This window comes from Drosophila mauritiana, chromosome X (assembly GCF_004382145.1).
Source record: "Drosophila mauritiana strain mau12 chromosome X, ASM438214v1, whole genome shotgun sequence".
In the NCBI taxonomy this organism is placed as follows: Eukaryota; Metazoa; Arthropoda; class Insecta; order Diptera; family Drosophilidae; genus Drosophila; species Drosophila mauritiana.
In genome coordinates, this window is record NC_046672.1 from 7127578 (window position 1) to 7153407 (window position 25830).

At 39.8% G+C, this 25830-nt stretch overlaps 1 protein-coding gene across 1 annotated transcript; it reads left to right on the plus strand.

Moving 5' to 3' along the window:
- Positions 1 to 8456: 8456 nt before the first annotated feature.
- On the plus strand, positions 8457 to 9685 carry LOC117146975 (PH domain-containing protein DDB_G0275795). Its single transcript, XM_033313644.1, has 2 exons — positions 8457 to 8597; positions 8772 to 9685. The coding sequence occupies exon 2, from the start codon at positions 8776 to 8778 to the stop codon at positions 9418 to 9420; it is 645 nt and encodes a 214-aa protein (XP_033169535.1). The 5' UTR covers positions 8457 to 8597; positions 8772 to 8775; the 3' UTR covers positions 9421 to 9685.
- The last annotated feature ends 16145 nt before the right edge of the window (positions 9686 to 25830 follow it).

A 25830-nucleotide genomic window follows, 5' to 3' on the forward strand; every position in this document is an offset into this window, starting at 1 on the left:
ATCCATTAAATGTTATCACATGCGCAACTCAGGGCATGCACAAATTGTATCTAAAGTCAAGAACTAGTTGCATATGTTTCGAACAAGTTTTCGTTCATTTTTGACAGAAGTCGCAACATTAAAATTGTGAGAAAATTCCAACAATTAAAATTTAAAAGTATAATGTAGACTCCTAGATAATTAAACTGTTACAAGTCAAATTTCGGGTCACCCTAATCCAAGAGTATCATAACTCGGCTAAAAACAGCCGGATCATTGAATGTTATACCTTCCGCAGCTCTGCTCAATGAGTACTTTCATGTGGTGTGAATATCACAAAACAAAATTTTTGGTCAATTTTTTTTTTATTTTTTATGGGGATAAAATAAAAAAAAAATATTACTAAAAAATTTCAAAAAATCGAAATATAAAATTTGAATACAGATTTTTAGATAATTCAATTACAAACTTTTAGAGGTATGCCACTTTGAAATCGGACGTCAATAAAGAAAGTTATGATTGCTACAAGTCCAGTTTCGGGTCACTCTAATTCAAAGGCAATTTTTCACTAAAGCTCATAATTAGCATATCATAACTCGGTTAAAAACAGTCGGATCATTGAATGTTATACCTTCCGCAGCTCTGCTCAATGAGTACTTTCATGTGGTGTCAATATCAGAAAACAAAATTTTTGGCCAATTTTTGTTATATTTTTTATGGGGATAGAATAAAAAAAAATTACTAAAAAATTTTACAAAATCAAAATCAAAAATTTGAATACAGATTTTTAGATAATTCAATTACAAACTTTTAGAGGTATGCCGCATTGAAATCGGAAGTCAATAAAAAAAGTTATGGGTGTTAATATCTTGCTTCAGGACACTCTAATACAAAGCCAATATTAATATTCTAATTAATTTTTCCGAGTGCAAAGCGAAGCATGTGGTACATAAGTAGACGACGACTAGGACGATGACATAAAAAACGCCTGGCTAAAAAAATAGAAAAAAAGACACCAGGATACACTCACACACAGTTGCGTATGCTAAATGGCCAGCGGCCCTGGGTTTTGGTCATCGTCATCTCTCCGTGGCGTACAAATGACGGCTTCCGCTTGTGCATATTAAGCGTGAAGGATAATAATTTTACACACACCACCCACACCCCACAACCCATCCACCAAGTAACCCACACATAAAGCATAGTCCTCACTTTTTTTCGGTTAACAAAAATGGGTATTAATATTACTTATGGTTAAATATATGCGAGCTGTACGCTACGTTTGTCTGCGGTCGTTGTGAAACAGGAAGAGAGTAAGTATTTCGAAGTCAGGGGGAAGAATGCAAATAGATAGTAACTTTTTAGATTAAACACAGGCGTTTTCTATTTAGGGAAATTTTGTTTTATTATTTACTAAGTTTGGGGTTCAATATAATAGTTAAGAAATCTCCGCAGGGAAATAATCTAAGTATTTTAATGAGGCCGGACGGGAGTTTTATTCCTTTATAGGTACAGTTGTGCTTTCAAATATTAAGAACCGTCTTGGCCAAAAGTTCTTCAGGTGGAAATCAAGCCTTCCTCCTGTTGCTGCTGCTACTGCTGTTTAACCAATTCGAAAATGCTGCAGCTAATCACATACAATTCAATTCGTTTTACAATTTCAACTAATTTCCATTTCAATTAACTTGCTAAAATGTAATTTAGCAGGACTAGCAGGCCAGGACGAACCCATCTAGAATCCAGGTGGTGAGCTGGCCGAAAACCGCGTGCAAACCGTTCGGAAGGAGCATGACCGACTGAGGACGAGAAACAAGGACGAAAAGGACGATGTTGCAGCGCTGACAGACAGTTACAAGCACGGGACACATGTGCTCATAATAATAGAATATTACACAAAGGTTCCACAACATTTGAAAGCGGAATGCAATTCGCACACTAGAATTCCAGGTGAATTCCAGGTTAAAATTACTTTTACTTTTATAAACGATTTTTACTTGTGCTTGTGATACTTGTCATAATGATGGGTTTTGTCATTTGTCCATTTAAAATGGGTCATCATTGATTTTCTCTTTAATTTTAGTCTCTAAACATTTTTTTGAGCTTTTAAAATTTGTACTATTATTTTGACCGCAACTGCGGTCGTACACATATAGCTGAAGGCAGAAATCTGTGCGGTTGGTATGCGCTCAAAATCGTAATTGGACTACAACTGTAAAATCAAACAACTGACTCGACGGATAGACTGAGTGGGAGGATTGGATGGTGCTAGTGGGCGGCGGGTGGTGGCTACTTGGTCAGACAGGTGCAGCAAACTGCCGCTACCACATTGCTCCAGCCTTCTCCATCCGCATTCACAGCTGCTCACTGACGAACCTGACAAAGGCATAAACGAATCATGCACATGGCTGAATTTTCGTCCCAGCCGACCAAGGAAATTACTGATGGACCTTTGGATGTCCTGTGCTAATTACTATATTACTATACCAATTTCAGTATAAGATCATTTTAATATTGTTTTAAAATTAATCAACTTTTCAATAGAAATTCGACATCCAGTTCAGTTCTGTGGGAAACCCAGTTATATTTTGGGCTTTCAGTCATTTCAGAAAGTCATATACCCCTTGAAAAGATGCTTAATAAAAAACAGATTTTTTAATCTGAAATTTATTCTATTTCAGCTTCAGTTTCATTTTTGGACTTCTCCGGCGCAACAGTTTGAAAATGGTTATTAAGTTGGAGGCTCATAGTTTTTCACTTATCAACAAGCAGTTGGTTACTCAAACCAAGCAGTGCAGCCAGGATAATTCCTGGGGCTCCTAGAGTGGTGGCAGAGCCGGGCAATTTCAATAAATCAACAAAATTTTGCAAATAATTCAAAAATTTGTCTTCAACTCATTTGCGAGCACATTAAAATGCACATTTCACAATTATAAAATTTATGAATCCTTTGTGTGTGACTGTCTGCCCCTCTCTTATCCTCTTCGCGTTTATGTATATTTATGTCAGAAATAAAAAAAAATAAAATATAATAAAGCTCAGAGGGGAATGGGCGCCAAAAGTTTATTTAACCGTTAAAATGGGCAAAGCAATGTCTTGCGCAGGTGAAATTTTACGTGTAATAAATTTTTTGGCTTTGCCCAGAATGTTACAACGAAAATTGGCGGGCGGTTGTTTTGGGTGGAAGGATATAGGGGAAGGATAGTCCCAGACGAAGCAACGGATGCGCCCGTCCGCCAAAGTTACGAACGACAAATTTTAATGCGGCTCGGCTTCAGGAGCGAAAAAGCCCTGAATGTCGAATGGTGACCTCGCAAAAAGAAATACAGGGTTGCCAACGTATTCGATGTATTGGAGCATGTATAAGAGAGGTGGTGGTCAAAAAGACACATCTGATTACTTTATAGTTTTACGCAAAGTGGTTTCTTCGTAAAAACATCTTCAAGACCTAAGGGCTTTAAAAATATTATTGATTTTGCTGTTTGGTATATACAACTTTTTATCATTGATCAATCAATTTGGAACAAAGGTACAGTCGCGACCATTCGGCTGCCTCGACTTTGGTTTTCTCCAAGAAATATGAAAAGTCAAAGTTTCTACGGCGCTGGCAACGACAACGGCAGCAAGCAATGACAATGTTTCCGCTGCGAATAACTTTTGCCCAAGGATTTATAGTTGAGCGAGTGGGAGAAGCAGGAGCTAGATCCTCGGAGCTTGGCTAAAACCGAGTTGTCATAGCGATGGAGCAGCAGCACATCCATAGGCAGCGAGCTTCAGCTCCTGCCAAAAAGGTAGCAGAGATGGGGAGCCAAAGGACTCAGGACTACGTGTGCCCGCCTCGAAAGCCATTTGTGCTTAATTGCGTGTAGGGCAACTAATGAGCGGAGTTATATACCCAACCAGGAGTCGTAACTGGCGGCAAGGACACCCGGGGACACCCAACTGTTTATAATTTTTACGAAAATGCGAAAAAGAAGCACACGGCTCGCACTCCTGCGCCGCCTGGCAAATTTATTTGTAGCGCTGCGAAAATATTTATATTTTCTTCTTCAAATAAAATGTAACATTAATTTGCAAATGAGGGGCGGGCATTTTCTGAACTTTGCGCCGTTTGAATTATGCGTGCCAAAGGGTTTGCCAGTTTACCACTTTTACCGGCCATTGCCAAAGAGTCTGCTGAAAGGCCATTAAGCGCGAATTATATTGGCCGAAAAAGTGTTGTAAATTGCCAGACAAATGACTGGCAAAGGTGTTAATATTGATCACGATTTGGGGTATGGGGTAACGACTTTAAAATCCTTTATCTTCGCTTAAGGACGCGTTTACCAAGTAATTATATTATATATTATTTAAGGTGTTTTTAAAAGTAATATAAATCATACAAGAAATTTGTTAAGACGCTTCTATCTTTTTAGCACTATGTAAATACAAATAGAGCTTGACTGTACTCAAAATGGCGACGACAGCAGCGCAACATCGACTCCGGCGGATGGAACCCAGAACTTGCGGTCACTGATTCATGTGATCCCCATCCCGAAATGGGATGGAAACAAAAAAATAACTGGCTATACGTATAATGTCCGAGGATGGGGACTTAAGCAGCTGCTGCCACTGCTACGGGAACCTTCTTACGAATGTAATTTTTATTTACACAATTTTAAGCTAATATTACGTTCGAGCCACGCCCCAGAATATCCGAGCTGGAATACAAGAAAAAACAGAAGCTGAATCCTGCAAAAGAACCAAAAGAACAAGAGGGCAACAAACAAAACGCGAGACGGACAGAAAAAAAAGAAGCGACAGAGAATTTGTCCCAAAAAAGGATTAATGAAATAAAATTATCTCTTTTTCGGCGTAACGTGAGCCACTGGCAAAGGGGATGGGGGAATGAAGGACCTTGTAATGCGCCACCCCCTTTCTGTGTACTCCGCTTTTTTTTTTTTATAATAATGCCTATGCTTGCACAGGAAAAAATATATCTAAATAATTGTGCTTATACGAAAAAAAAATCAATCTTTTGGCCACTTAAAATTCAGTATAAATTTATCTTATAACAATGCATATTCCAAAAGCGGGTATTAATAACTTTTCGATTGATGTATTATTTGATCCTAATTAGGTCTCAATTTCAAAGATGATTTTGTAGTGTATACCCCCTTTCCCTTTCCTTTACCATAGCCCTTATCCTCGCCTAACTCTTTTTCCTTCGCTCCGTTCGCTGGTTTTTTAAGGAATTTTTTCGCGTAGTATTTGTCATGGGCATGGGGCTGATAAAGACGGGTTTAGGGGGGTGTTGGCCTCATCAAGTGGGAACACGTACAAATCTTTTGTGTACCGAGGCCTGGCCGAACTATATGGCCATCTCTCTCGCTTAAGTTAACGTTCAAAGTGCGTGTCTCTGTAGATAAATTCAGCCTCTTTTTTTCCGTTTGCCTTGGTAATTCTCATATTTTAACATTTTTAAATGCATTCGAATTAAGCAAAAGGGGTGAGGTCGAGCCTCAAAAGGGTTGCACATACAAAAATTGAAGGAAAAAGCAGAAGAATATGCCTAAATTGCATATAAATAACAGGGGCGGAAAAAAAGAACTTCTATTATCCGCAAAATTCCATTCCAGATGTTCTACGGATCGACGTTAATTGGCTGGTTTGGGGATTATTTCGCATATCCAGCAGCTGCTCTTTTAGGTCACATACTTTTTAATTGGTTGGGTGGTCGCCCAGAAGTCCAGATCATTAATTTCAGTAGATTTGTTTGGTTCAGATTTCTAGATGTAAACTAGAAGTCTAGATGTAAAACAAAAAAACACAACTAGACTCCTTTTCATCAAAATACATTTGTAGGTAAATCCATTTTTCTACCTCAAATTGTAAGCGTCAGCAATTAAGAATCTTTATGTTTATCCAAAATCCTTTAAAAGCCCTCCAGCCACTCCATTGCCAACCCACCGAAAACGTCTGAATTCCATTTCGGAATTAATTCAATTATGAACAAATGTCATGATGAAATTGTGGTTGGATTGAAATTTTCGCTGACACATAATGGTTAAATGGCACAACGAATTCACCTGACCTCATCCTAAATGCACCCCATCCACTCATTTGTCCAAAAATCTTGAAGGAGCTCTGGCAAAAGTTGATCAAACAAAGGACATAAAGATTTGAAAAACTCGCGCATCATTTCAGGCAACCAAATGGCCTCCACCATCTTATTACCACCTTACTTGCCTCTTTTCACGACCTTACTACCTTTTCATCAAACAGTGATGCTCTTTTCAGCTTAAATTGCTATTGCAAAATAGTCACCGAAAGAACTTTAATTTTATTTTATTCAAAAATAGGCGGTCGGTAATTTTTGGTTATTTTCGAAATACATATATCAGTTCTTCAGTTTTTAACAAGGTTATGATAAAACGAAACGAAAACACGAGTTCGTAAGCATCGGTTGAGGAACGCATCTCTAACATATCTGAGCTACCACCTCGCTTTCTACCAAGTCTCTCTTATCCATTCTTTGTAGCCACCATTCAGCTCCTTAAGTCGAGTCCTTGGCTTTGGCTAAATGAAATACATAAATGTCATTCATTCATTTATGCAAAACTTGTAATAATGACAATCGTCTTAGCCAACGAGACGACGAAAACTCCCGGCTAAAGAAGTGAAGATGAAGCCCCCACAAAGCTCCTGTGAACTCCCTAAACAGCCACACCCTTTCGCTGACGCGGACCGAAAATCAACGCAAAAATAAAGAAGCGAAAAAACAACAACACCAACAGAAACCAATGAAAATGAACCAAAATGAAATGAAAATTTTCTGTTGACACCGAAAGATTTTCATGGCAAATGCCTGTCAAAAATTTTGTGTGTACGCTCGCGAAAAATTTTTCTACCAAGGTAAGCGAAGGGGTTTCCATAGCCCCATTTCTCCAGCACCCATCATACCCCTTCTACAGCACCTCCCTTGCCCCCACCCAAGCACCTTATCACGTTGTTGTTGCTGGGCGGCGGTAATAAAATTCTTAATGTGCCATTAAATCCTTCCACTGGCAACGTCATCAGCGCGTCATGACTTTTGTCGTCGCCAAAAAACCAAAGAAGATGCTGGTGGCCGGGGAAACCCCCGAGAGGAGCGCCCTGAAAAATTCCGAATGGGGGGCACGGGGTAACCTGGACCTCCTGACTGAAGTTGTCTTGGAATTCCGCCAGGCGAATGAGGAAAATCTAACGAAAATGTTCGCTACGAAATGGCACGTAAATAAATTGCGAAGATTTGTCGTTCTCTCTTCTTTTCGGTAAGAAACGATGATGGGAAAATTGCGAGGGAAAGCCCCCGACCATTTTCACCTGCCCTTCTGTGTGGTTTTCTTGGCTGTCAGCGAGCCAACTGAAAAAGGACAACAAATGAGTTAACATTTTGGCGGATAACAATTTTCATCACCCCCATCCACCCACTGTCATTATGATTATTGTCATTTGGTTGAGGTGATTCAATGCATTTAGATTGCATAATTAAGTTATATCCAACAAGAAAATGCTCTCTTTTGAAATTCCACGTTGCAGATCGATGGAAGTAACAGAAAGGGTTTGTCCTGTACATAAAATTATGTTGAAAGTGACAAAGTTCTGTTGGTATTAAAGAAAGAAAGATACAATATTTCATAAAACAACTTTTATATATAGTTTCGTATCCTTTGAAAAAAAACATTAAATAAAACCGTTTTTTCGCCCTAACTTTAACTGTGCACCCTCGAGGCGCTTAACCTCTTTTTTAAACATTTTACCATTTTTAATTTTAATTTTGTTTTGCCCCAAGAATTTCGATTGTTGGCGGCCGCCCCACGAGTGTTTAATATTTCCCCACAACAAAAGCAGCAGTTGGATGGCCACTTGTCGATATTTAACATAATTGTGCCATTGTTCAGAGACCACGCACATATGCGAAATCAAAAAGAGTTCAAGTGTCAACGTTTAAGTCCAAAAAGGGTGGCTCGAAAGTACCAGCTCAGGCAGTTAATGGTCGTCAGTAGTGCCCGTGTTCAGTTGGATTTTCCCAGGCGGATGTACTGCCACAAAATTGCAATTGCTTCAAGACCTGGTCCCTATAATTATACTCACATACATGGGGAAATGTATATGAATTTTGCTTTGTTGTGGGAAATAAAGGGAATTCGGGAACATTTCAGCGATTTTACGCCACAGGCTTAAAGAATTTGCTTGTAATAAAATAAATATTCGTGACTTACCAAAATGGTTGAATACCTTTTACGAATGGCACAAGTTTATCTGAAAATATAAAATAAAATCATTATATAATCATATAAGATAAGATAAGATAAGATATACATATATATTGATGAGATATATCTCTTTTATATAATCTCATTATATAAACTTCCTAACGAAAGTTACATTTCCTGGAATTAGATAGCCTTGACTTTAGTGTTACTTTGCCTGTCAAGGCATTTGGCAGAGACTCTGAGATTTTCTCATTCAGTCTTAGAAATTTCAACCGGCCAGACCGGACTCTAAATCTTACCGTAAAAAAGTTAACTAAAATTCAAAATTTTACAAACATATGGTGAAATAAGATTTTGTAAACAAAATCATTTGTATATATCTAGGTACGTTTTACGATTTTGGAATCGCGGAAGTGTTACAAAAATTTTCTGTTTGGGCATTACGTCCTGAAAAGTGATATTTATTTCTAGACATAAAAAGCGTAGTTTTAACAAAAAAAAAAAAAAACAAAAAACGCGTGCGTCGTATAATAACTTCGTTTTCGTTTTCGGTTACAGAATCATGCAGCGTTCGTCTTATCCTCTACGCCACATTGTGCGACCCAGCTTGACTGGGCTTTTAGGCGGCGGATGGATTGACCTCCGAAGGACTATGGCCTCAGATTCGTGGGGACGGGGTGACGGCAATAGCGATCCCAATTCGTCAAAGGCTGGCGTTCCGCGTGCCAGTGCCACATCGACGGTGATGAGTAATGCCAGCTCCTACTCGCGTGGCGCTAACACTGGTGCTTTCGAGCGACGCATCAATCGGGAGGATAATATGTGGAGGGATCAGAGCTATATCGATACACAATGGTTAAATCCTCGCGATCCCACTGCCTATCGACCGAATTTCCGTCCAACAGAGCCGACATCGTTGCGCAAGCAGTTCATGCGCTGTCCGGATGAAATATCCCGTGAGGTGATGGGTCGGGATTGGGAGGAAACGGTCAGGACCTATAAACGCAACGTCCGGAGCAGACGCAGTGTGGCGCATACAGAGGAGCGGCAATCTGCGGATAACACACGTAATCGCCAGCAACATTTGCAATTGCTGCACATGCAACACCAACAAGAGCAGCAACAAAACCAACAGCAACAACAGAAGAAAAATCAGCAGCAGTACAACCATTGGGGCAGGAGTGTGGATTCCCCCGAGGATCAATAATTACGGCCCGAGATCAATAGACTTCAGCCTAATTCCCCCAATATATCACACTTATATATATATATAATATATATATGTGTGTATATCCCAGTCAAGCAGAGTTGAACTCCTAACAGTGATTCATATCTTAATTCCGTCAGAGTTAACATTTGTTAAGCTTGTTCAGATGTTGATAGCAAAAGTTGAATGCTTGCACAACGAGATTCTATCATGTAAATCGAATCACATGATCAAAGATATGATTTTTGGAAATATATAAATCTTAGGTATTTTTAAAAAATAGATTTTTATTATATAAGTATATGTATTATTTCGGCTATTTGGGAAATATTTTCTAATTTGAAGAGACTGCCGGGATAATCTGTGCGTGTACCGTTGACTAATCATCCCCGTAATGTCCTCAAAGCTCGCCCTGTTCCCAAAACTCTACCAGGTGGATTACCTACGAAACATAAGCAGCATCATGTACATCGTCATCCTCATCAGGCACGTTCGCTTCGGTACGCCCATTCGGTTATATTAAAACCATTTTTCGCTTATTACCAAAAAATTTAAATATTTTGAAAATAATAAACTGCGGGTGAGTTACTAAGTGGCAGCAGCGACGCCCACAAAAAAGCAAACAACGTCCCCACTCCAAAAGGAAATGGTATTTGGATTGGGCGGCGAGGCAGGTTGATGGGTTGGCGGATGATGTTTCGTGGAGGACGGTATCGTCATCAGCATTTGGTATCATCAAAATGATGCTGCTCCTCTGCCCACCTTTGTCCCACACAGTCCTGGCCATTACTAATCCTCCAGCCCAACCGAACCGAACCCGAAATCCAAGTAACTCTGTACTCGAACAACACTGAAAGTCCACCCACACCACCCAGCCACCCACTGCTCTGCGATATCAGCACCGACTCGTGTTGATTGTCGCGCGTTGCCATCAATGGGAACCCCCCGCTAGCCACCGTCACTGACTTTTCCTCAAACTCAAGTCGTTGCCCCTTTTTTGTGGACCCCCCTCTCTAATGAGCATCATGCGTTCGTCATCATCATAATGATAATAACCAGAGGCTCGCGAACGAAGAAAGGGGTTCCACAGAGAAAATATACCCAAAGACTAATCTTGTTTTTAATATAAATTGAAAACCCAAAAAGAGGAACAAAAAGAAAAAACATTTTTTTTTTAAATTAATATAATTGATAGATGCCAATTTGATGTAAATTTTAATTCAAAATAATACAAAATACAGAATAAAGCTTTGACCACCCCTTTCTCGGCGCCTCTGTAAAAAATGATAATGCTGATGGTCCTGGTGGTGTGCTGCCATCTCATAGTGTCATATTTTTATGATTTTTATGTTAATTCGGAGCCAGCGACAACGTCGCGGTTGCCAGTTCTCGAAACCATCGGCCATCTCCACCCTTTCGGCAGACTCCTTCTTCTTTTCGCCAAATGCTTTTTAATCCTTTTAATGAAAATTAGTTCCTCTCAATAACATTTAATATATTTTCCTTTGCTTTTGGCTACTCCTCGCTTCTATCTCCGCGTGCCCGTTGTTTTCACAGGCATTATCATAATTTCTGTTTGCAACCCTAAATCAACACTGCTGGTTTTTTGGGCTTCCTCCCACCTCAAACCAGTTCGATGAAGGGTTACTGGTCCAGTCCATTTTCGGTGGTTCACCGGATACCAGGATTTTCAAGAGGGCGGTTGGCTGGGATGGCACACGAAGATGCTACAGACACACAGGAGGAAACTCCATTTTTGGCATATATCACAAGGTGATAACCTAACCCACCCATCCATCCACCCACCCAGCTACCACAACCAACCCATCCATAAACCCATAACCCCATAACCCCCCGCCTTTTTGTCTTTGACCTTTCGCGCGTTTGATTTCCTATGCAGCGTTAAATGGCATTCTGGTCCACGTGGCTTTTCCGCGAGCTCGGGAAAATTGAAAACCCAAAAGCAGTAAAACTTAATGGGCGTAGCGAAGGTGTTTGCCGTCTCAGTGCCACTACGTTATCGATAATCTATAGCAGTAATTGGACTATTACAGTGGTTGTGTTAAAAATTTAATTTTTAAGTGAATGTATGTATGTAGTATTTAAAGTTTAAGAGAAACTGTTTGAAATCGTATTTCTGAAATTCTCTTGCATTTTCGAAACGAATTTGTTGAATTTCTCCTCGGCCAAACAGGGCGCCATAGACACTCCGCATTAACTATGCGAATGATGCAGCCATAAAGAAGTTCATTAGATGCCAAAAACAGCGGGGAAATGGAGCTCCGTGGAGTCCATGGTTCGATAGACAAAGGACGGCATCTCCGGGAATATTTTGTTCATGCATTATAATCATTATCATTATTAGCATTATTGTCAGCCAGGACGGACGAATGAACGAACGGGCGGACGGGCTGGTGGAGCAGCAGACTCAGCTGAATTATGCAATGCAGTCCGGGGGGAAATGGGGCGTTTGGGTACTCATTTTCATTTTTAGCGATGGGAATGGTGAGAAAACCCAACTCGTTCATTTCGTTTTCGTTGTCAAATGCAAAAATCGCGAGCCGAAAGGCAGCGCTTCCTTTTCCTTTTTCCTCTTTCCAGTGCTGCGAAATTTTCCAAAAATTCTATTATTATTAATAGAGGCGAGGGAGAGTGTGAGCGGGAAAAGTCGGCGGCATTGAGCGAGGCGACCATGACGACTGCCTTGGCTTTTGGATTTTGGTCCTTGTATTTGGCTCCTTGTTCCATGTTCCTTGCTGCCGGTATGCGTTTGTCTTTTCGCCCGAAAGCCGACTACAATAACCCCGAAAAATGCACACAGTTTGCATTATAATGCGAAATTTTCGATTGCTCATTTGTGGCATTTACTTTTTACTATAAAAGTTTTATAGCCAGCCAGTGGAAGCATCCGCGAAAATTACACATTGAGAAAATATTCTGATGCACCAAGACACAGAAAAATCTATAATATGCAGCCTAAACTGGTATTGAAATAATAGTTTAGTTATGAGTTATCATCATGGCTAACTTAGATAAATTAGAATTTTAGAAAGATTGATAAACAAAAAAAAATACGAAATGGCGAGATCTTAAGATGTTGCATATTTTTGAATGGATTATTTTGGAAAAACATCTGAAAGTTGCGCCAGCAAGTTTTAAAGTGCAGCAGCAGCAACATCAACGACAACGGCAACACGAAGCGACGACAGCAGCAACAAAATTTTACACAATGTCATCAACGGTGGCTGACAATGTTGGATGTGGGCTGGGATGTGGGCCATTTTTGGATGTGGCTGGAAAACGGAGGAAGGACACTGAGACTCTAACAATTGTGTGCAATTTTTGGGTACTAAACTTAAAGGATTACTTTTGGCTAATTTCGCACTGCTTTTTGCCAATGCCTGAGGGCCGGTGGACAGCCTCGAGAACTAAAGGTTTCCTTGTTTAGGCCGCTCGACCGAATCTTTGATGTTGCTCAGTCCAGGGAGTTTTTGTTTCGAACAAAAAGGGCAGTTAAGATTCTCATACCATTAAAAATTAGTGTTAAATGCATAATTTTCAACATCCTTTTGCTAGACTTGATTTAGAATATATTGGAAAAGTTCTTGATGTAGTAAATCAATACTAAGTAATTCAAATGTATGTGAATATTGAAATATATGTGTTGGAAAATACTGTAGTTTTCAACGGCTTAGAGGCGCGAATGTAAATGTGAGACAGAAATTACTCCGTCTGGGAAAGTTTTCCTCAACTTGAGTAGAGTTTTTCCGCCAACAGCTGCGGGACACCACCTGACCCCATTGCTCGCCACTTTGCCACTTTGGTGTCTGTTCATAAGCCATAAAAATGCCAAAAACTCATTGACTTATGAGGCATTAGCCAGGCTATAGTACCCCCACCAAAATAAATTGGCAGCGTTGGGCTAAAATTCAAATTGGATTCCCCGGAATGCACAGAGATATATATTTTACTTATTACTATATATACAGACGGCGAGAGAGTACATCTATCTATATATAAATTAGCATTTTTCGACGACCGACGGTCGCCTTGGAATGGTTTATTAATGGCAAATTAAAAGCAATAAAAAACAGATGTGCTTAACGTGGCACATTCCGAAGGAAGTGGGAGTGGGGTTCGTTTTTGGGCGGGTGAAGAGGGGGAGCACGGTGATGGGTTTATATTTTTCTGGACTGGGTTGCAGCTCATCAGGAGATTTTGCTGTGCGCACCTTTTGCCAAGTTCGGCGACTTTGTTGTTGTCGTTATGAAAATTACTTTGCTCTTTGCTGCCGCTGCGGCATTTATGGAAAAGAGGCGGCTGCGAAAATTGGGGGCGGGGCCATGCGGAGCGTACCCCCTACACACGGGCGAAAAAATAAAGTTTTGCATTTGAAATTCTGGTTCGTTCGTTCGTTCGTCTGTTGTTGCGCTGCCGTTTTGCCTTATGCACTTTATCATTTTTGCAACGCGCCCCATTATCCCCATCCCCACCCACTCTATCCATTCAGGTGGGTAATTTTAATTTTAAGCTTGAGTAATGACAATATTTACTTCCACTTTACCGTTATAGTCAAGCGGTACACGCTTTAATGGCATTTTGATTTGAGATTTTCCACTTTGGCCCCGGCTCTTCCTTGACTTTTCCCTGCTTGTCCTTTCTTTTCCCATAGTTGACTCCAGCTGTTGCCTTGCCCCACTCCTCCTGTCGATTTTTGCATGTGAAAAACCTCCGAGTCTTGCACGTTTGCAAAAATATAACGTTTTGGTTCTGGCTGCGGTACTTAAAGTCCATTAACTTTACTTTTGTATACTTAGGTTATAGCTTATAGTATCTTAGTATGTTTCAAATACCAAAATACGCCAATTCGGTAAGATAAGCATTTTGTAGTCCAACCATAATTAAAAATCACGATTGCAGTTAAACACACAATAAAAGAAATACTTTTTATGGCCAAGCATAAGATTTAAAAGTTGTTCCGCCAACTTTTCGCCGTCTTAAACAATAAGATGCATCCGTTTTATAGAACTTCTGATAGGGATTGTAAAGCATAAACATGCCCCCAACTACACCCACTAACCGTTTTTGGAGAACTGCCCTAGCTGCCAAGATCAACAGAAAGTCATAAAAAATATAGATATAAGAATGTGCACATACACATACAATACATATGTATTTGCAGCTGGAACGTAGGACACTCGAAAAACGTCGACATTGTCTATAGAAATTTTTGTGTCTAACAGAAAGATGAGAAAAATTTCTACGCTTGTTAACAATGCAAACACATACATATATACACATACTGTATATGAGTATAACCTTGCCCCCACAACAATTACACATCACACGGGTTGAGTGGAATGGTCGAAAAGGGGGGTTGAAAGTGGGCGGTACGATGTCGGGAAAAGTTCAAGGCAAGTAAAAACAAAAGCAATTGGCGCCCAACTCCTTCGTTTTCGCCATGTTTCTCAGTCGTATCTTAGTCAAGTTCTCTTGTCTAGGAAAAATGTGAAGGAGTGGGCCATTTTATGAGGTGGAGCTGCAAAAAAAAAAAGGGTTGCTTAACATCGGTAGAGATGCGTTACAGATTTAGATATATCTTTTGATTAAATTCCAAAATGAAACTCCATACATCTTATTTACTTGCAGCAACAAAAAATCAATTAGAGTTATATTTATTTATGGTATCGAAATATTCAAATTTATATGAATAATCGTGACACGATTTCAAAGTGCGCATCTCTAGCAGGTTTGCCATTTCTGTTTTCTCTTAAATGTGAGCACTAATCTCGTTTATGTTGCGTAAAATGCATGTAATTCGTGTAAACAAAACGCTCTCCTCGTAGGCTGCTCCTTTTTGTCTTATATTTTATTTTTTGGTGGGCGGTGATGCATAGATACAGCTTTGATAATTGTGTGACATATATGTGAAATGAATGGAAAGAGTGGCGGACGAGTTGTATAAGTTGCAAAGTCAGTTTTGCTTGGCTTTTTGCAGTCCCGCAGATTTTTAGATACTCTTCGAAAAGTTGAAAATAAAATATCATTACTTGATTTTAATACTACATATTGTGATATATTTTATTACGAATGTTTAGGTCTATATTTAATTTCGTATACATCGTTTGTTATTTATGTTAGTTTCACTGGACTGGACAGGGAAATAAACTCCCTTTACTCGTGAATAAATTTCTTACCCACAATTTTCTGATAAAAATGTGGATCCCCCTAATTATTCCATTCAATGTGATATGAGTGAGAACATCAATGAGCAGCAAAAATTATGAAGCTCATCAGAAATGTGCGCTGAATTGTAAAATTGCCGCCTTCCTGACGGAGGGGCTGCAAGGGGGCGTGGCAGGATTAAATGTTGGGTGGCAGAAAGTTATGTGTACTTCTTATCTGAGGCAATTAAAAAATGTTCCTTTTTGTTTTTTGTTTTTGTGAGCATTTTTGTTTCTGACTTCCGTTTTACAGACGACGACATCGTCAGTCGTCCAACAACAAAGACGCTAGAAATCTCATATGTGAGCTTCTTAAGGGTTAAGGTTATGAAAGATTGGTTGTGAAGGGAGAAGGGAGGGGAGGGGAAGGAGTTGATGTTGCCGGCAGGCTGTAAAACTTTTGCCTTTTGTGTTGATGTGTTTATTTATGCCGACTCTTGGCTCATGATTCTAGTGATTTGCAGTAACAATTCACACGACCACAGAAATCTTCGGCTCTCGCTGAGTATTTTCACGATTTTCCATTGTAAGTTTTTTATTGGTTAAGAATGGGAAATCTTTATTTATTTATCTTTATTAACTCAACTTAATGCAATTAGGATTTTTTTACAAAATAAACCTAACTAATCCAACATTCCCGTGGCTCTAAAGAGTATATGAGTTTTCTTTTCGAATTCAACTCACACTCTAGATGTGATCACCCATCCCCATTAGCATTTTTCCGGCCATCTGAATACCCTGACAGGGTCATAAATCTGGTGTTTAATCAAATCACTCGACCAAAGCCAGCTGATTGATTGAAATGTCACACTAAATGCGCTGCCGCTGCCATTTAAGAGCACAGAGAAGAAAAAATAAGGAAAAAACGCATCAAAAATACCAAATGAAACATAAATGTCACAGGGATTCAGGAGCGTTGAAAAACGAACGACAAAGGGGAACCGCAACCCGTAAAATCCGAAACCCCCTTTCCATGCGCGTTTGTTTTGTATTTGATAAGCATGAAAAAATGGCAAAAAAGACACAAGATTGTTTTAGGGGGTGTAAGGATATGTACGGTTCTGATGGACGCCCAAAAATAGAATCCTTAAAAAATAGTGCTACTTAAAAGTGAGAAGTAAAACAGAAACAAGCGGCGAAGAAATGAAAAGTGGCTGTGGGGTGGGTTTTATTTTTTATTTTTTTTTTTTTTTGTAGGGTGGCAGTGGCCGGCAAATGTTTTATCGCTTATACTTTTTATTTCTGCGTTTGTTAAGTTGGAAAAATGAGCGTCGATTAATTTAATAGAGACAAAAAGCCTTCGCACACAAACGAGCCTCGGAGTTCGTAACCGTAAGCGAATGAAATGGGAATTTTGGGGTGAGGCTTAAACAAAAAATTGGAAAGAGGAACAAAGAAATATACATAAACATATATAGCCCTGCAGGCCTAGTACTTGTTAAGGTCCGAACAAGTATGACCTAGAGATTATGGAGCTCCTTTCAATATACAGAGAAAATATAAAAATCTTTTTTTTTTAGGCCGAACTAAAACTTAATGAATCTTTACAATTAATGTAAAAATTTAAACAAAAAAATAAATGCACTTCCTACAGTTTTCGATTCAATAATAAAACTGATTTGGAGACCCATAATCATATGTTCATATGTAGAACTTCCAGATTGTTCCAGATTACCCAACTGACCGCTTGAGAGGCGATAGCTCCCAACAGATTTCTCGTCCGGGGGAACTTTGCATATCAAACAACAGCGATAATACAAAATAACAAACATTTGTCCAAACGTTTAGCCATTTATTAGGGCCTTCCCCGCCCCAAAGGATAATAAAAAGGGAAACAAAAGTATCGACCCATTAGAGAGCATATAAAAAAAAAATGGAATAGAATGTAAAGAGCGTAGCATATAAAACTAATGAAATCCTTATTAATATGCCTTGGACCTTTGCTGTGTGCTATTTGGACGCCCTTGATGTCCTGCAAAGAACCCGAAAAACTCAAACCCGAACCCGAAAACCTAACCAAATTGAATATGCAATGAATTGTAAAACGCAAAAGTTTTGCATAAAACAAGAAATATATGGATAGGAGTGTGGGAAGCGAATGAACGACTCTACTTGGTCAGCTTTTTGGATAAAAAAATGTACGCACATTTTTCAGCGCATATTATGTAATTTTTCACATTTCTCCACCGACCCAACTGACCGTTTTCTTTTTTTTTTGATTTTTTTCTTCAGCTCCATCTTCTTTCCTTGGGGTTTCCATTATGCTTCTTTTTTATCGTCCTCTGTGTGTGTGTGGGCGAATTTTCCTCTTTACCAAAAAGGGAAATGCGTCCAATCAGCTGCCTGCAGTCGCACGATTGGCTGTCCTCGCACTCGTGGATCCGAAATCGAAGACAGGACCTCGCAGACCGTCTCTTTCTTCCGTCCATCTGCCATCTCCCTCACAATTCCCATGTACGAGCATGTGCGTATGTGTGCGGCGATTGATATCTGATGCGTATTCAATAGGTTTCGATGCGGAGGAGACTCGCGCACGCGTCTCTATATCCATATCCTTATATCCATATGGATATATGGGGGGTGAAAATCCGGACTGCACTCGTTCAACCCTTTGGCGTGGGTACATTGGCACATTGAGTGCATGCGTATAGGATGGGTACGGATATTGAGTGGAATTACTTGTACTTGGTTGAAGTCCATATATTATCAATATGTTCTCTGGACATTGCTGGGTCAATCAAATTCCATTCTATGTAACCATTCCCTTTCGAATGCGTCTCTAATTTTCTCCAGTTGTCCCAGAGTGTACGTAAATGTGCCAATAAAAATACTTAAACTTCATTAATAAACAATTATGTGCCCCGTTATTGCTAGCTAAGCGCAACGAATTAATGGCCCTTTGTCGGCTTCAATAATTTTAATGTCTTTTTGCAGACCTCCTATATTCGTGCCTCCTATTCCAACCAACTAGACCAGAGAATAACAACTACCTTCCTCTATCGCCCATAAAGCTCCATTAAAATGCCAATGTGTTTGCTACTATGTAGCAGGTCATAAATTAAGGGGCACAGTCAAAATAAACGGGGAAAATGTAAAAAAAAAATAATTAATAACATACGAAGAGTATGTGCGAAAGAATTAAGCGTATAAATAGGAATCTTTATGGACTAATGATTACTGTGTACTTATTTATAAAAGATATTAACTTTGAATTATTTTGGTTAAAAAAAACTTGTAATCCCCATTGAAGATTATTTTAGAAAGACGATACAGCTGCAGTATCAAATTTAAAGTAGATTAATTTATGAAAATGGGAAAACCTTTCAAATATACTATCCCATTTAAGGACTAATAATGAAAGTGCTACCCTGGACCACTAAAATAGTCCCCACGCCCCAACAGAAATGATAATACATTATCAGGCCGGAGCATTAATGAGCTGAAGCTCAAACGCAAATAGAATCCGGCCCGAAAAAGGGTTTAGTGTGTGTGCGTTTGGGTTAGGGAGAGCCATTAAATTTATGGGCCGCAAAAAAAGGACCAAAAATCAACGACAGCCAAACCAGATGAGAGTGCCAAGGACGAAGAAGAGAGTATCAATGTGTTTGTCATGGTGGCCGCCGGAGAGTGAAAATGAAGTTTCTTCGGCGGGCATCTTGGCTGCGAAATAATTTTATAGCATATTTTTCGGCTGTTTTTATATTTATTACATTGGGGACTTTTCATTGTTACGCATCGGTCGTTTGCCAACACACCGAACACACCACCCACAACCTTCCACTGTTGACAATGTCTTAGACGACGTTAGCTCAGCACCACCTTGCCACCCACTATATCTCCTTTGGCCGTGTTTGTTTTAGCTTAAATTAACAAATGTGCTTTTGTGTGATAATTATAATTTTACATTACCTTTTGTTAATTGTTCAACGCTATACGATGGTGGCGGTGCTGCGCCCCAGAGTGGGTGGTGCAAAGGTGTTAAAAAGACGTAAATAAGATGATGATGTCGCTTTGGTTTAGTTTCGCATACTCACACACACACATGGAACCCTTCCAAAGGATGTGTGTGACATATTGGCAATTTGATCAAGCCATGTGGGGTACAGTCTGCGGCACAATAATAGTAGCAACACTTTTTGATGCTTTAGCACCACGAAGAAATAATCCTACAACTGCTTCAAACGCTTGCAAATGTACTCATGTTCTTTTTTTTTGTAAATTATATAAATCCTCATAATATATATTATATGTTTATAAAAACCTCTAAAATGGTTGATTTTCCTGTTTTACCGCAACTGTTCCTACTTGTACCACTCCCAAATTGTTGTTGTGTGTGTTACGCATTAATGGCACAAAATTTTTAATGATGTGCTACGTGTTAAGTCATCTCCAGAGTGCCGCAAAAAGCCTAACGTGGCAAGTGGAACGTGCAACACCATCGGCACATCAGCAACATCACCAAACCATTGCCAAGGTAATAATCGTAAGCAACAAAATTGGTAATTTTTGGGAATATGTTTTGCTGCGGGACACGCACCCCCATCCTCTTGCCACCATTTTATACAAACATATATATATATATGTATACGTATACGAAATTGTAATAAGTAAAATTATGTTTCCCGCTTCGGATGTGCGAGGCTTTCATTATGCCCATCTTAAAAGGTGTTGAATGTTTTCGGGTATTTTTTGTTGTCGGTTGGCGTTGTTGCTGCATCTGCTTTTGCCTAATAATAAAATAGTGTTCGTTGTGTCGCTGCTAATAGGCTTTTTGGTTAATTAGAAATTTTATGTGGCACCTGCTAATGGCTGTGGGCGCCATTTGGTGTCATTGTGGCAGGTGGCCACACTAATCGGCGGACAGTGAGGCCCTATCGAGATTTAATGCGAGTGAAAAGTTATTACACAAATTAGGGTTATCAAATTCAAACTACTGTTTAACAGATAAAAGGTGAATATAGTTTGGAAATGGAAGCTTGCCAAACCCCTGTACGCAAATCGATTGCCAGTGCTACCACTCGGCCAATTCGGTCAGCACAATATAAGAAATGCATTCATCAAAACAGATAAAAGCAATGACCGAGGGCCGGAGAAGCGTAGCAAAACTGTTTGAATTATTTGCAACATTTGTACAAATTAACTTTATGACCGCTGGCTAAATACAGTCAAACATGGCACAGCTAGAAGATTCTGGAGAGGTGGGGCGCAGGTGGTCCAGGTACAATGTGTATACAACACACAAAGCATAACAAGGCAAACACAAAATATGAACCGAGCGAAGAAGCAAAAATACTCGACCAAAAAAAAAAAAAACGGAATAAAAACGAAAACGTCGGCATACATACATACATATATATGCTGTCTGTTTTGGTACCGAAGAAGAACGAGGATGTTGGCGGGGTGAAGAAAGAAAATTGTAAACATTGTTTCCGCTTCATTGTTAGAACCTGGGTCCTGTTCACGAGTCTCAGGTCTCAGGTCCGGGGTCTCGGGATCCGGGGCGGGGAACTGTCACAGCTCTCAGCTGAGATTCAGAGATCCAGCGCGAGCCGTTCCAACCAATCAGCCACCCAATCAGACTAACAAGCCCGACTCGGAGTCCCAGGCTTGCATTTCATAGCAGATGTCCTGCGCTGCCCCTGCACCGCAAGGAAAAATTCGCCAATTGCTGGGCATAACTGGTAACTACAAAAGGGTTAAGCTAAGAACAAGTGATGCCCAATCCCAACATATAGATAAAAACAGTGTCACCTAACTAATATGTAAAACACGTCCCTGGTGGCCAATTGCTTCTTTGATTGCCTTTCCAAAGGTTATTAACAAAATAAAGCGTTATGGATATTTCAGAACGTATCCTTTTGTCGATTAGTTTTGGATATATATGTGATATATTTCTCGCAGTGTTCCGGTCTTTTCTCATGTCCAGGTGCAGGCCCGGTCACAGTTCACATTTTGTTTTCTTACCGCGCTGACTTTATTTACATGGACAGTCAAGTCAGGAGGCAGAAAGCTGAGGCTATAGCGCCGGGCAACGGCAGACAGAAAATTGAGGTTGATATGAGGTTGGCAGCGTCGAATGCCGTTCGCCAAACTGCAGTAAAAACTCAATGATTTAACAATGAATGCAGCCAGCCATCGCGAGACGCACCCAGAACATCAGTACATCGGAGCTTCGGGGCTTCAGAACATCGGAGCAGCCGGTAAAAGCGAGCCAGCAAGCTATACAAATATATGCAAGTCAAAGAATAAAAAAAATGAAAGCAAAACATTGACAGACAACATGAAGGACCGAAAGGATGCTGCTGCCAGTCCGAAGTACACTCAAAAAAATGGTAAGAGGTATCAATAAAGTAGCCACCAAAGTAAAACTTAACCTCAAGTGATATCTGTGCCAAACCGAATACTTCAAGTATCTGCCCTAGATATTTTATTTCTACGAAAACAAAAGCAAGTGAATGCTTTTTCCAGTGCATCAGCATTGCCTGGACCACAGTGTGCGTGTCGAAGGACGTCCCACTCTGGGCTGCAGCAGAAATATGAATGCCTCACCGGTTCAAAATGAATTAATAATCAGTAATTCTTGAACAAAAAAATAAGGAAAAACGACATAAAAAACCAGAGAAATCTCTTGGCAAAGGTCGGTCGCTGTCTGCCTTTGGGCTGCCATCTCCCACCGTTTTCCCCACCCCCATTTCCCATTTTCCGGCGCTTTCCTTTTCCACCTGCAGTGACAAGTACAGCCGGACCTGGTAGCTTCGGTGGTTGACTGGTCTGTGACTGATTGGCGCAGCTGAGCACCTGACTGAACCACTCAGTTCCACCCACTCGCAGCACCACCCAACGCCACCCCAAGTGGGCTGGGGACTGAAAAGGCCATGGATTTTAATTACAAGAAATTGTATGCTTTTTTTCGCTACTGCTAGCTTTACAAAAGATTTCGGGGGACAGCGTTGGACTAAAACAAAAGACTGCGTTATGATTTCTATGTAAACACGCGATATACTTATGTATGTATGAGCATGGAAAAGGCATCACAAATGCCAAAATCGAATTTTCTTCGACAATTAAATTTGAATGATAATATCGTTGGTTTAGACATGTTGTCGTGATAATGTTTTCTTTTTAACACAGGTATTAAATAGATATTCAGAATGATAAGTGCACATTCCAATTTTATTATTTTAGTGTGCATATTCATCTTGCCTATTTATCAGCAACGATTTTTCCACACATGACTCTGTAGTGGCAATGAACTACTAAGCGAACAATTAAACTGAAGCTCTGCCTCCACCTATGCAACTCCACACCCTGTTGCTTCTTTCATAAAACAAATTGCATTTTATTAGCCAAAAAAAAAAATGTGAAGAAGAAGGCATAAATGTGGATGGTCGTCCGCTGAAAAGCCGTGCATAAAGCAACTATTGTCACATGATTTGGCCCAGCTGGGGCAATATTTTGTAGCCTGCCACGCCCAGTCGGGTGATGCACAATGAAAAGGGTTCGACACCGGAGCAGGATCTGGGATCCAGGATTCAGGATCCGTGGAACCGGAGTTTCGAGCCGGAATGAGATGCCGCACAAAAGGGCCACCACAATGGCACGTCTGACAAACAAGGCGCAAAAAAAATGAGAAAACACGAATGCAAGAAACCGAAACCGAAAAAGGTATCTCGTAATATATAAAAATAGCTAAATTTATTGGACAGTCGCACGCCACCCATTTAATTTATATTTATAGAAAATAAACACCAAAAGCAATGCCGCATCCTTTCACAAAAAAAAAAAAATCAACAAGAATGATATATGAAGAGGGATACAAAAATTGCTGAAGGATGCTGAAGTTGAAAAGAATGAAAATGATACGCTTGGTTTTTAAACAAAACAGTGATTATAGGCATTTGAATTTCAATTCTTTAAAAGATTTTATGGTATTCCTTGTTTATGAAATAATAATATTAATGCTAATTATTACCTGGTTTTACCTAAAAATTAATCTTGAACAATCTACTATAGCCCTGAATTAGCTTAAACAGCCCTCCTTTGCGAGACGTTAATTTCGTTCTATTCATTCTCATCTCAAAGTACACGGCAATACATTAGCCTTCATTCTTTGCAGCTCCTTTGCCTCAACAGGAGCGCAACAAATTAAATGTCAAACGACAAGGGGTCCACAGGACAAATAAAAAATAAATAACGAAAAATTCTCACTTCGGAAACGAAAGAAGGGCTCCTGTCGTCTTTTCTTCGCCTTGTATTAAAAAACAATTTGCTGGCCAGAAAAAAAATCCGAATAACACATGAGAAAACTTGCGACACGCATTGCAAAAAAAAAAAGGACACAAGGGACACGAGAATTGGCTACAAAAGATGCTAATGATTTATTTAATCGATTTGACCATGAACATATGTCCTTTTTGGTCAGGGCGTGTGAAAAATGAACCAAATTTCCGGGGGCAAGTGGGTGGGCCATCCTCTTCAATTTTATTTCCCCATTTTTTCGCCCCTTTTTTCTTACCATTTCTTGTTTTTTCTTCTTCCTTTTTGGCAGTCAAGTGTCCGGCTGATCTTTTTAATAGTTTCGGTTACGCAATGTTGACAAGGGTTTTCGTTTTCCAGGGACAGGCGAAAGGGTCAATATTGGTTGGGTGTTTTGGTCAAGTGTAAGTCGTTACGGCTTTGCTGTGTAAATTATGTTAAACGTTTGTCAATTTGTGTGATTTGTCTTGTCTGTCGAAAGGCAAAAGGTGCGAAAGGGGTTAACCCGTCCATGGTCACGCGCTATTAACTCCAATAAATGTCCAAAAAAAAAATGGGGTTGGTTGTCCGAGGTGTGGATTTGTGGCCATGTTCAATGATTTTGAGGTCTGAGATAATGCACTGTATTTATAGACTTATTTTTGTGTTGAAAAGTAACACATGTAAAAATGTTTTAGTTTTGGGCGGATTTTTTAAGTAGGTTGCCCTCTATATCCCGGTTACTCTCTGTTTTTTAAGAGACAAAAACATAAAACGAAGATGTGAAGGAAAAGCGTAGGACAAGTTCTTCTCTTTTCGTTAAAGAGGAAAATGACTAACAATGGGTGTGGCTAAAATGAAAAACGTAAAAAGGGCGGCTAATAAATCGGTTTCAATATATCAAAGACTTAAATTTCAATTTTTTTCAAATTTCCTGCCATTTAAATGCACTCCTTCGTCCGAGGGATTTTCCAGGGGGAGGGGCCGTGGGTATGGGTAGTCCGAGGTCCCCATTGTTATGGTTGGCTGGTAAATGATGCGCAAGGGGGGTTGGTTGGACATCGTGGCATTCGCTGCAGAATTGTGCCTTTTTGAGTGAGCCAAGAATTGAATATTTCTCCTCGCCTTTCTCTCTTCCGAGTATTTTTTCCCACTTCTCTGGCGGGTCTATCCAATTTTTTCTTTGGCGACAGACAACGACGCAATTCTTTAGCATTTTATTTCAATTTTCCTTGGGTTCGGGGAGTTGGAGGAGTCAACGCAGTGTACAGCACATTTACTGCCTCATCTATTTAATACCATAAATAATTGCATCTAATTAAATATGCTCAAATGAAAATGTCCGCTTTTCTTTCTTTTTTTTTTGCTCTCCCCTGTCCAGGACTTTTTCGCTTTCCTTTCTTTTTTTTTAAAACCATCCCAACTACGTGCCATGAGTTGGCTGCAGTTGACGCGTGATGGAGCGAATGTCATTCGAAATGAAATTCAAGTTCCAATTTGGACCCGCCAGGCAAAAAAAAAAAAAAATATGGGGGAAGGAGGCGGTGGAAAATAGCGCGGAAAATGGGAAAAGATTGGGTGCCAAGGAGAAATTAAGTAGCAGCGGGCAAAGGGAAAAAGAATTTAATAGTTTTCAATTAGGAATCGTTTGCAGCCTTTTCTTTTCGCACCCTCTCTGTTTTCCCTTTCCTTTATGGCACACACTTGATGCCACAACGCCACTCCCCCGCATTTCCACACTTTTCCACCGCCCTTTTTCCAAGTGTCAAGCAAATGAAGTCACGACTCGTCCTCCCACTTTTGTCAGTTTCGTTATTTTTCCTTTGGTTTTGCTTATCAGATACCCTGTACAGATTTTAATTGCGGAAAAGGAGTAGTTTTGTAATTAAGGATGTTGATAGTGTTCAATATGTGCAATAATTGCTACATTTTATATTGTATATTGTTGATT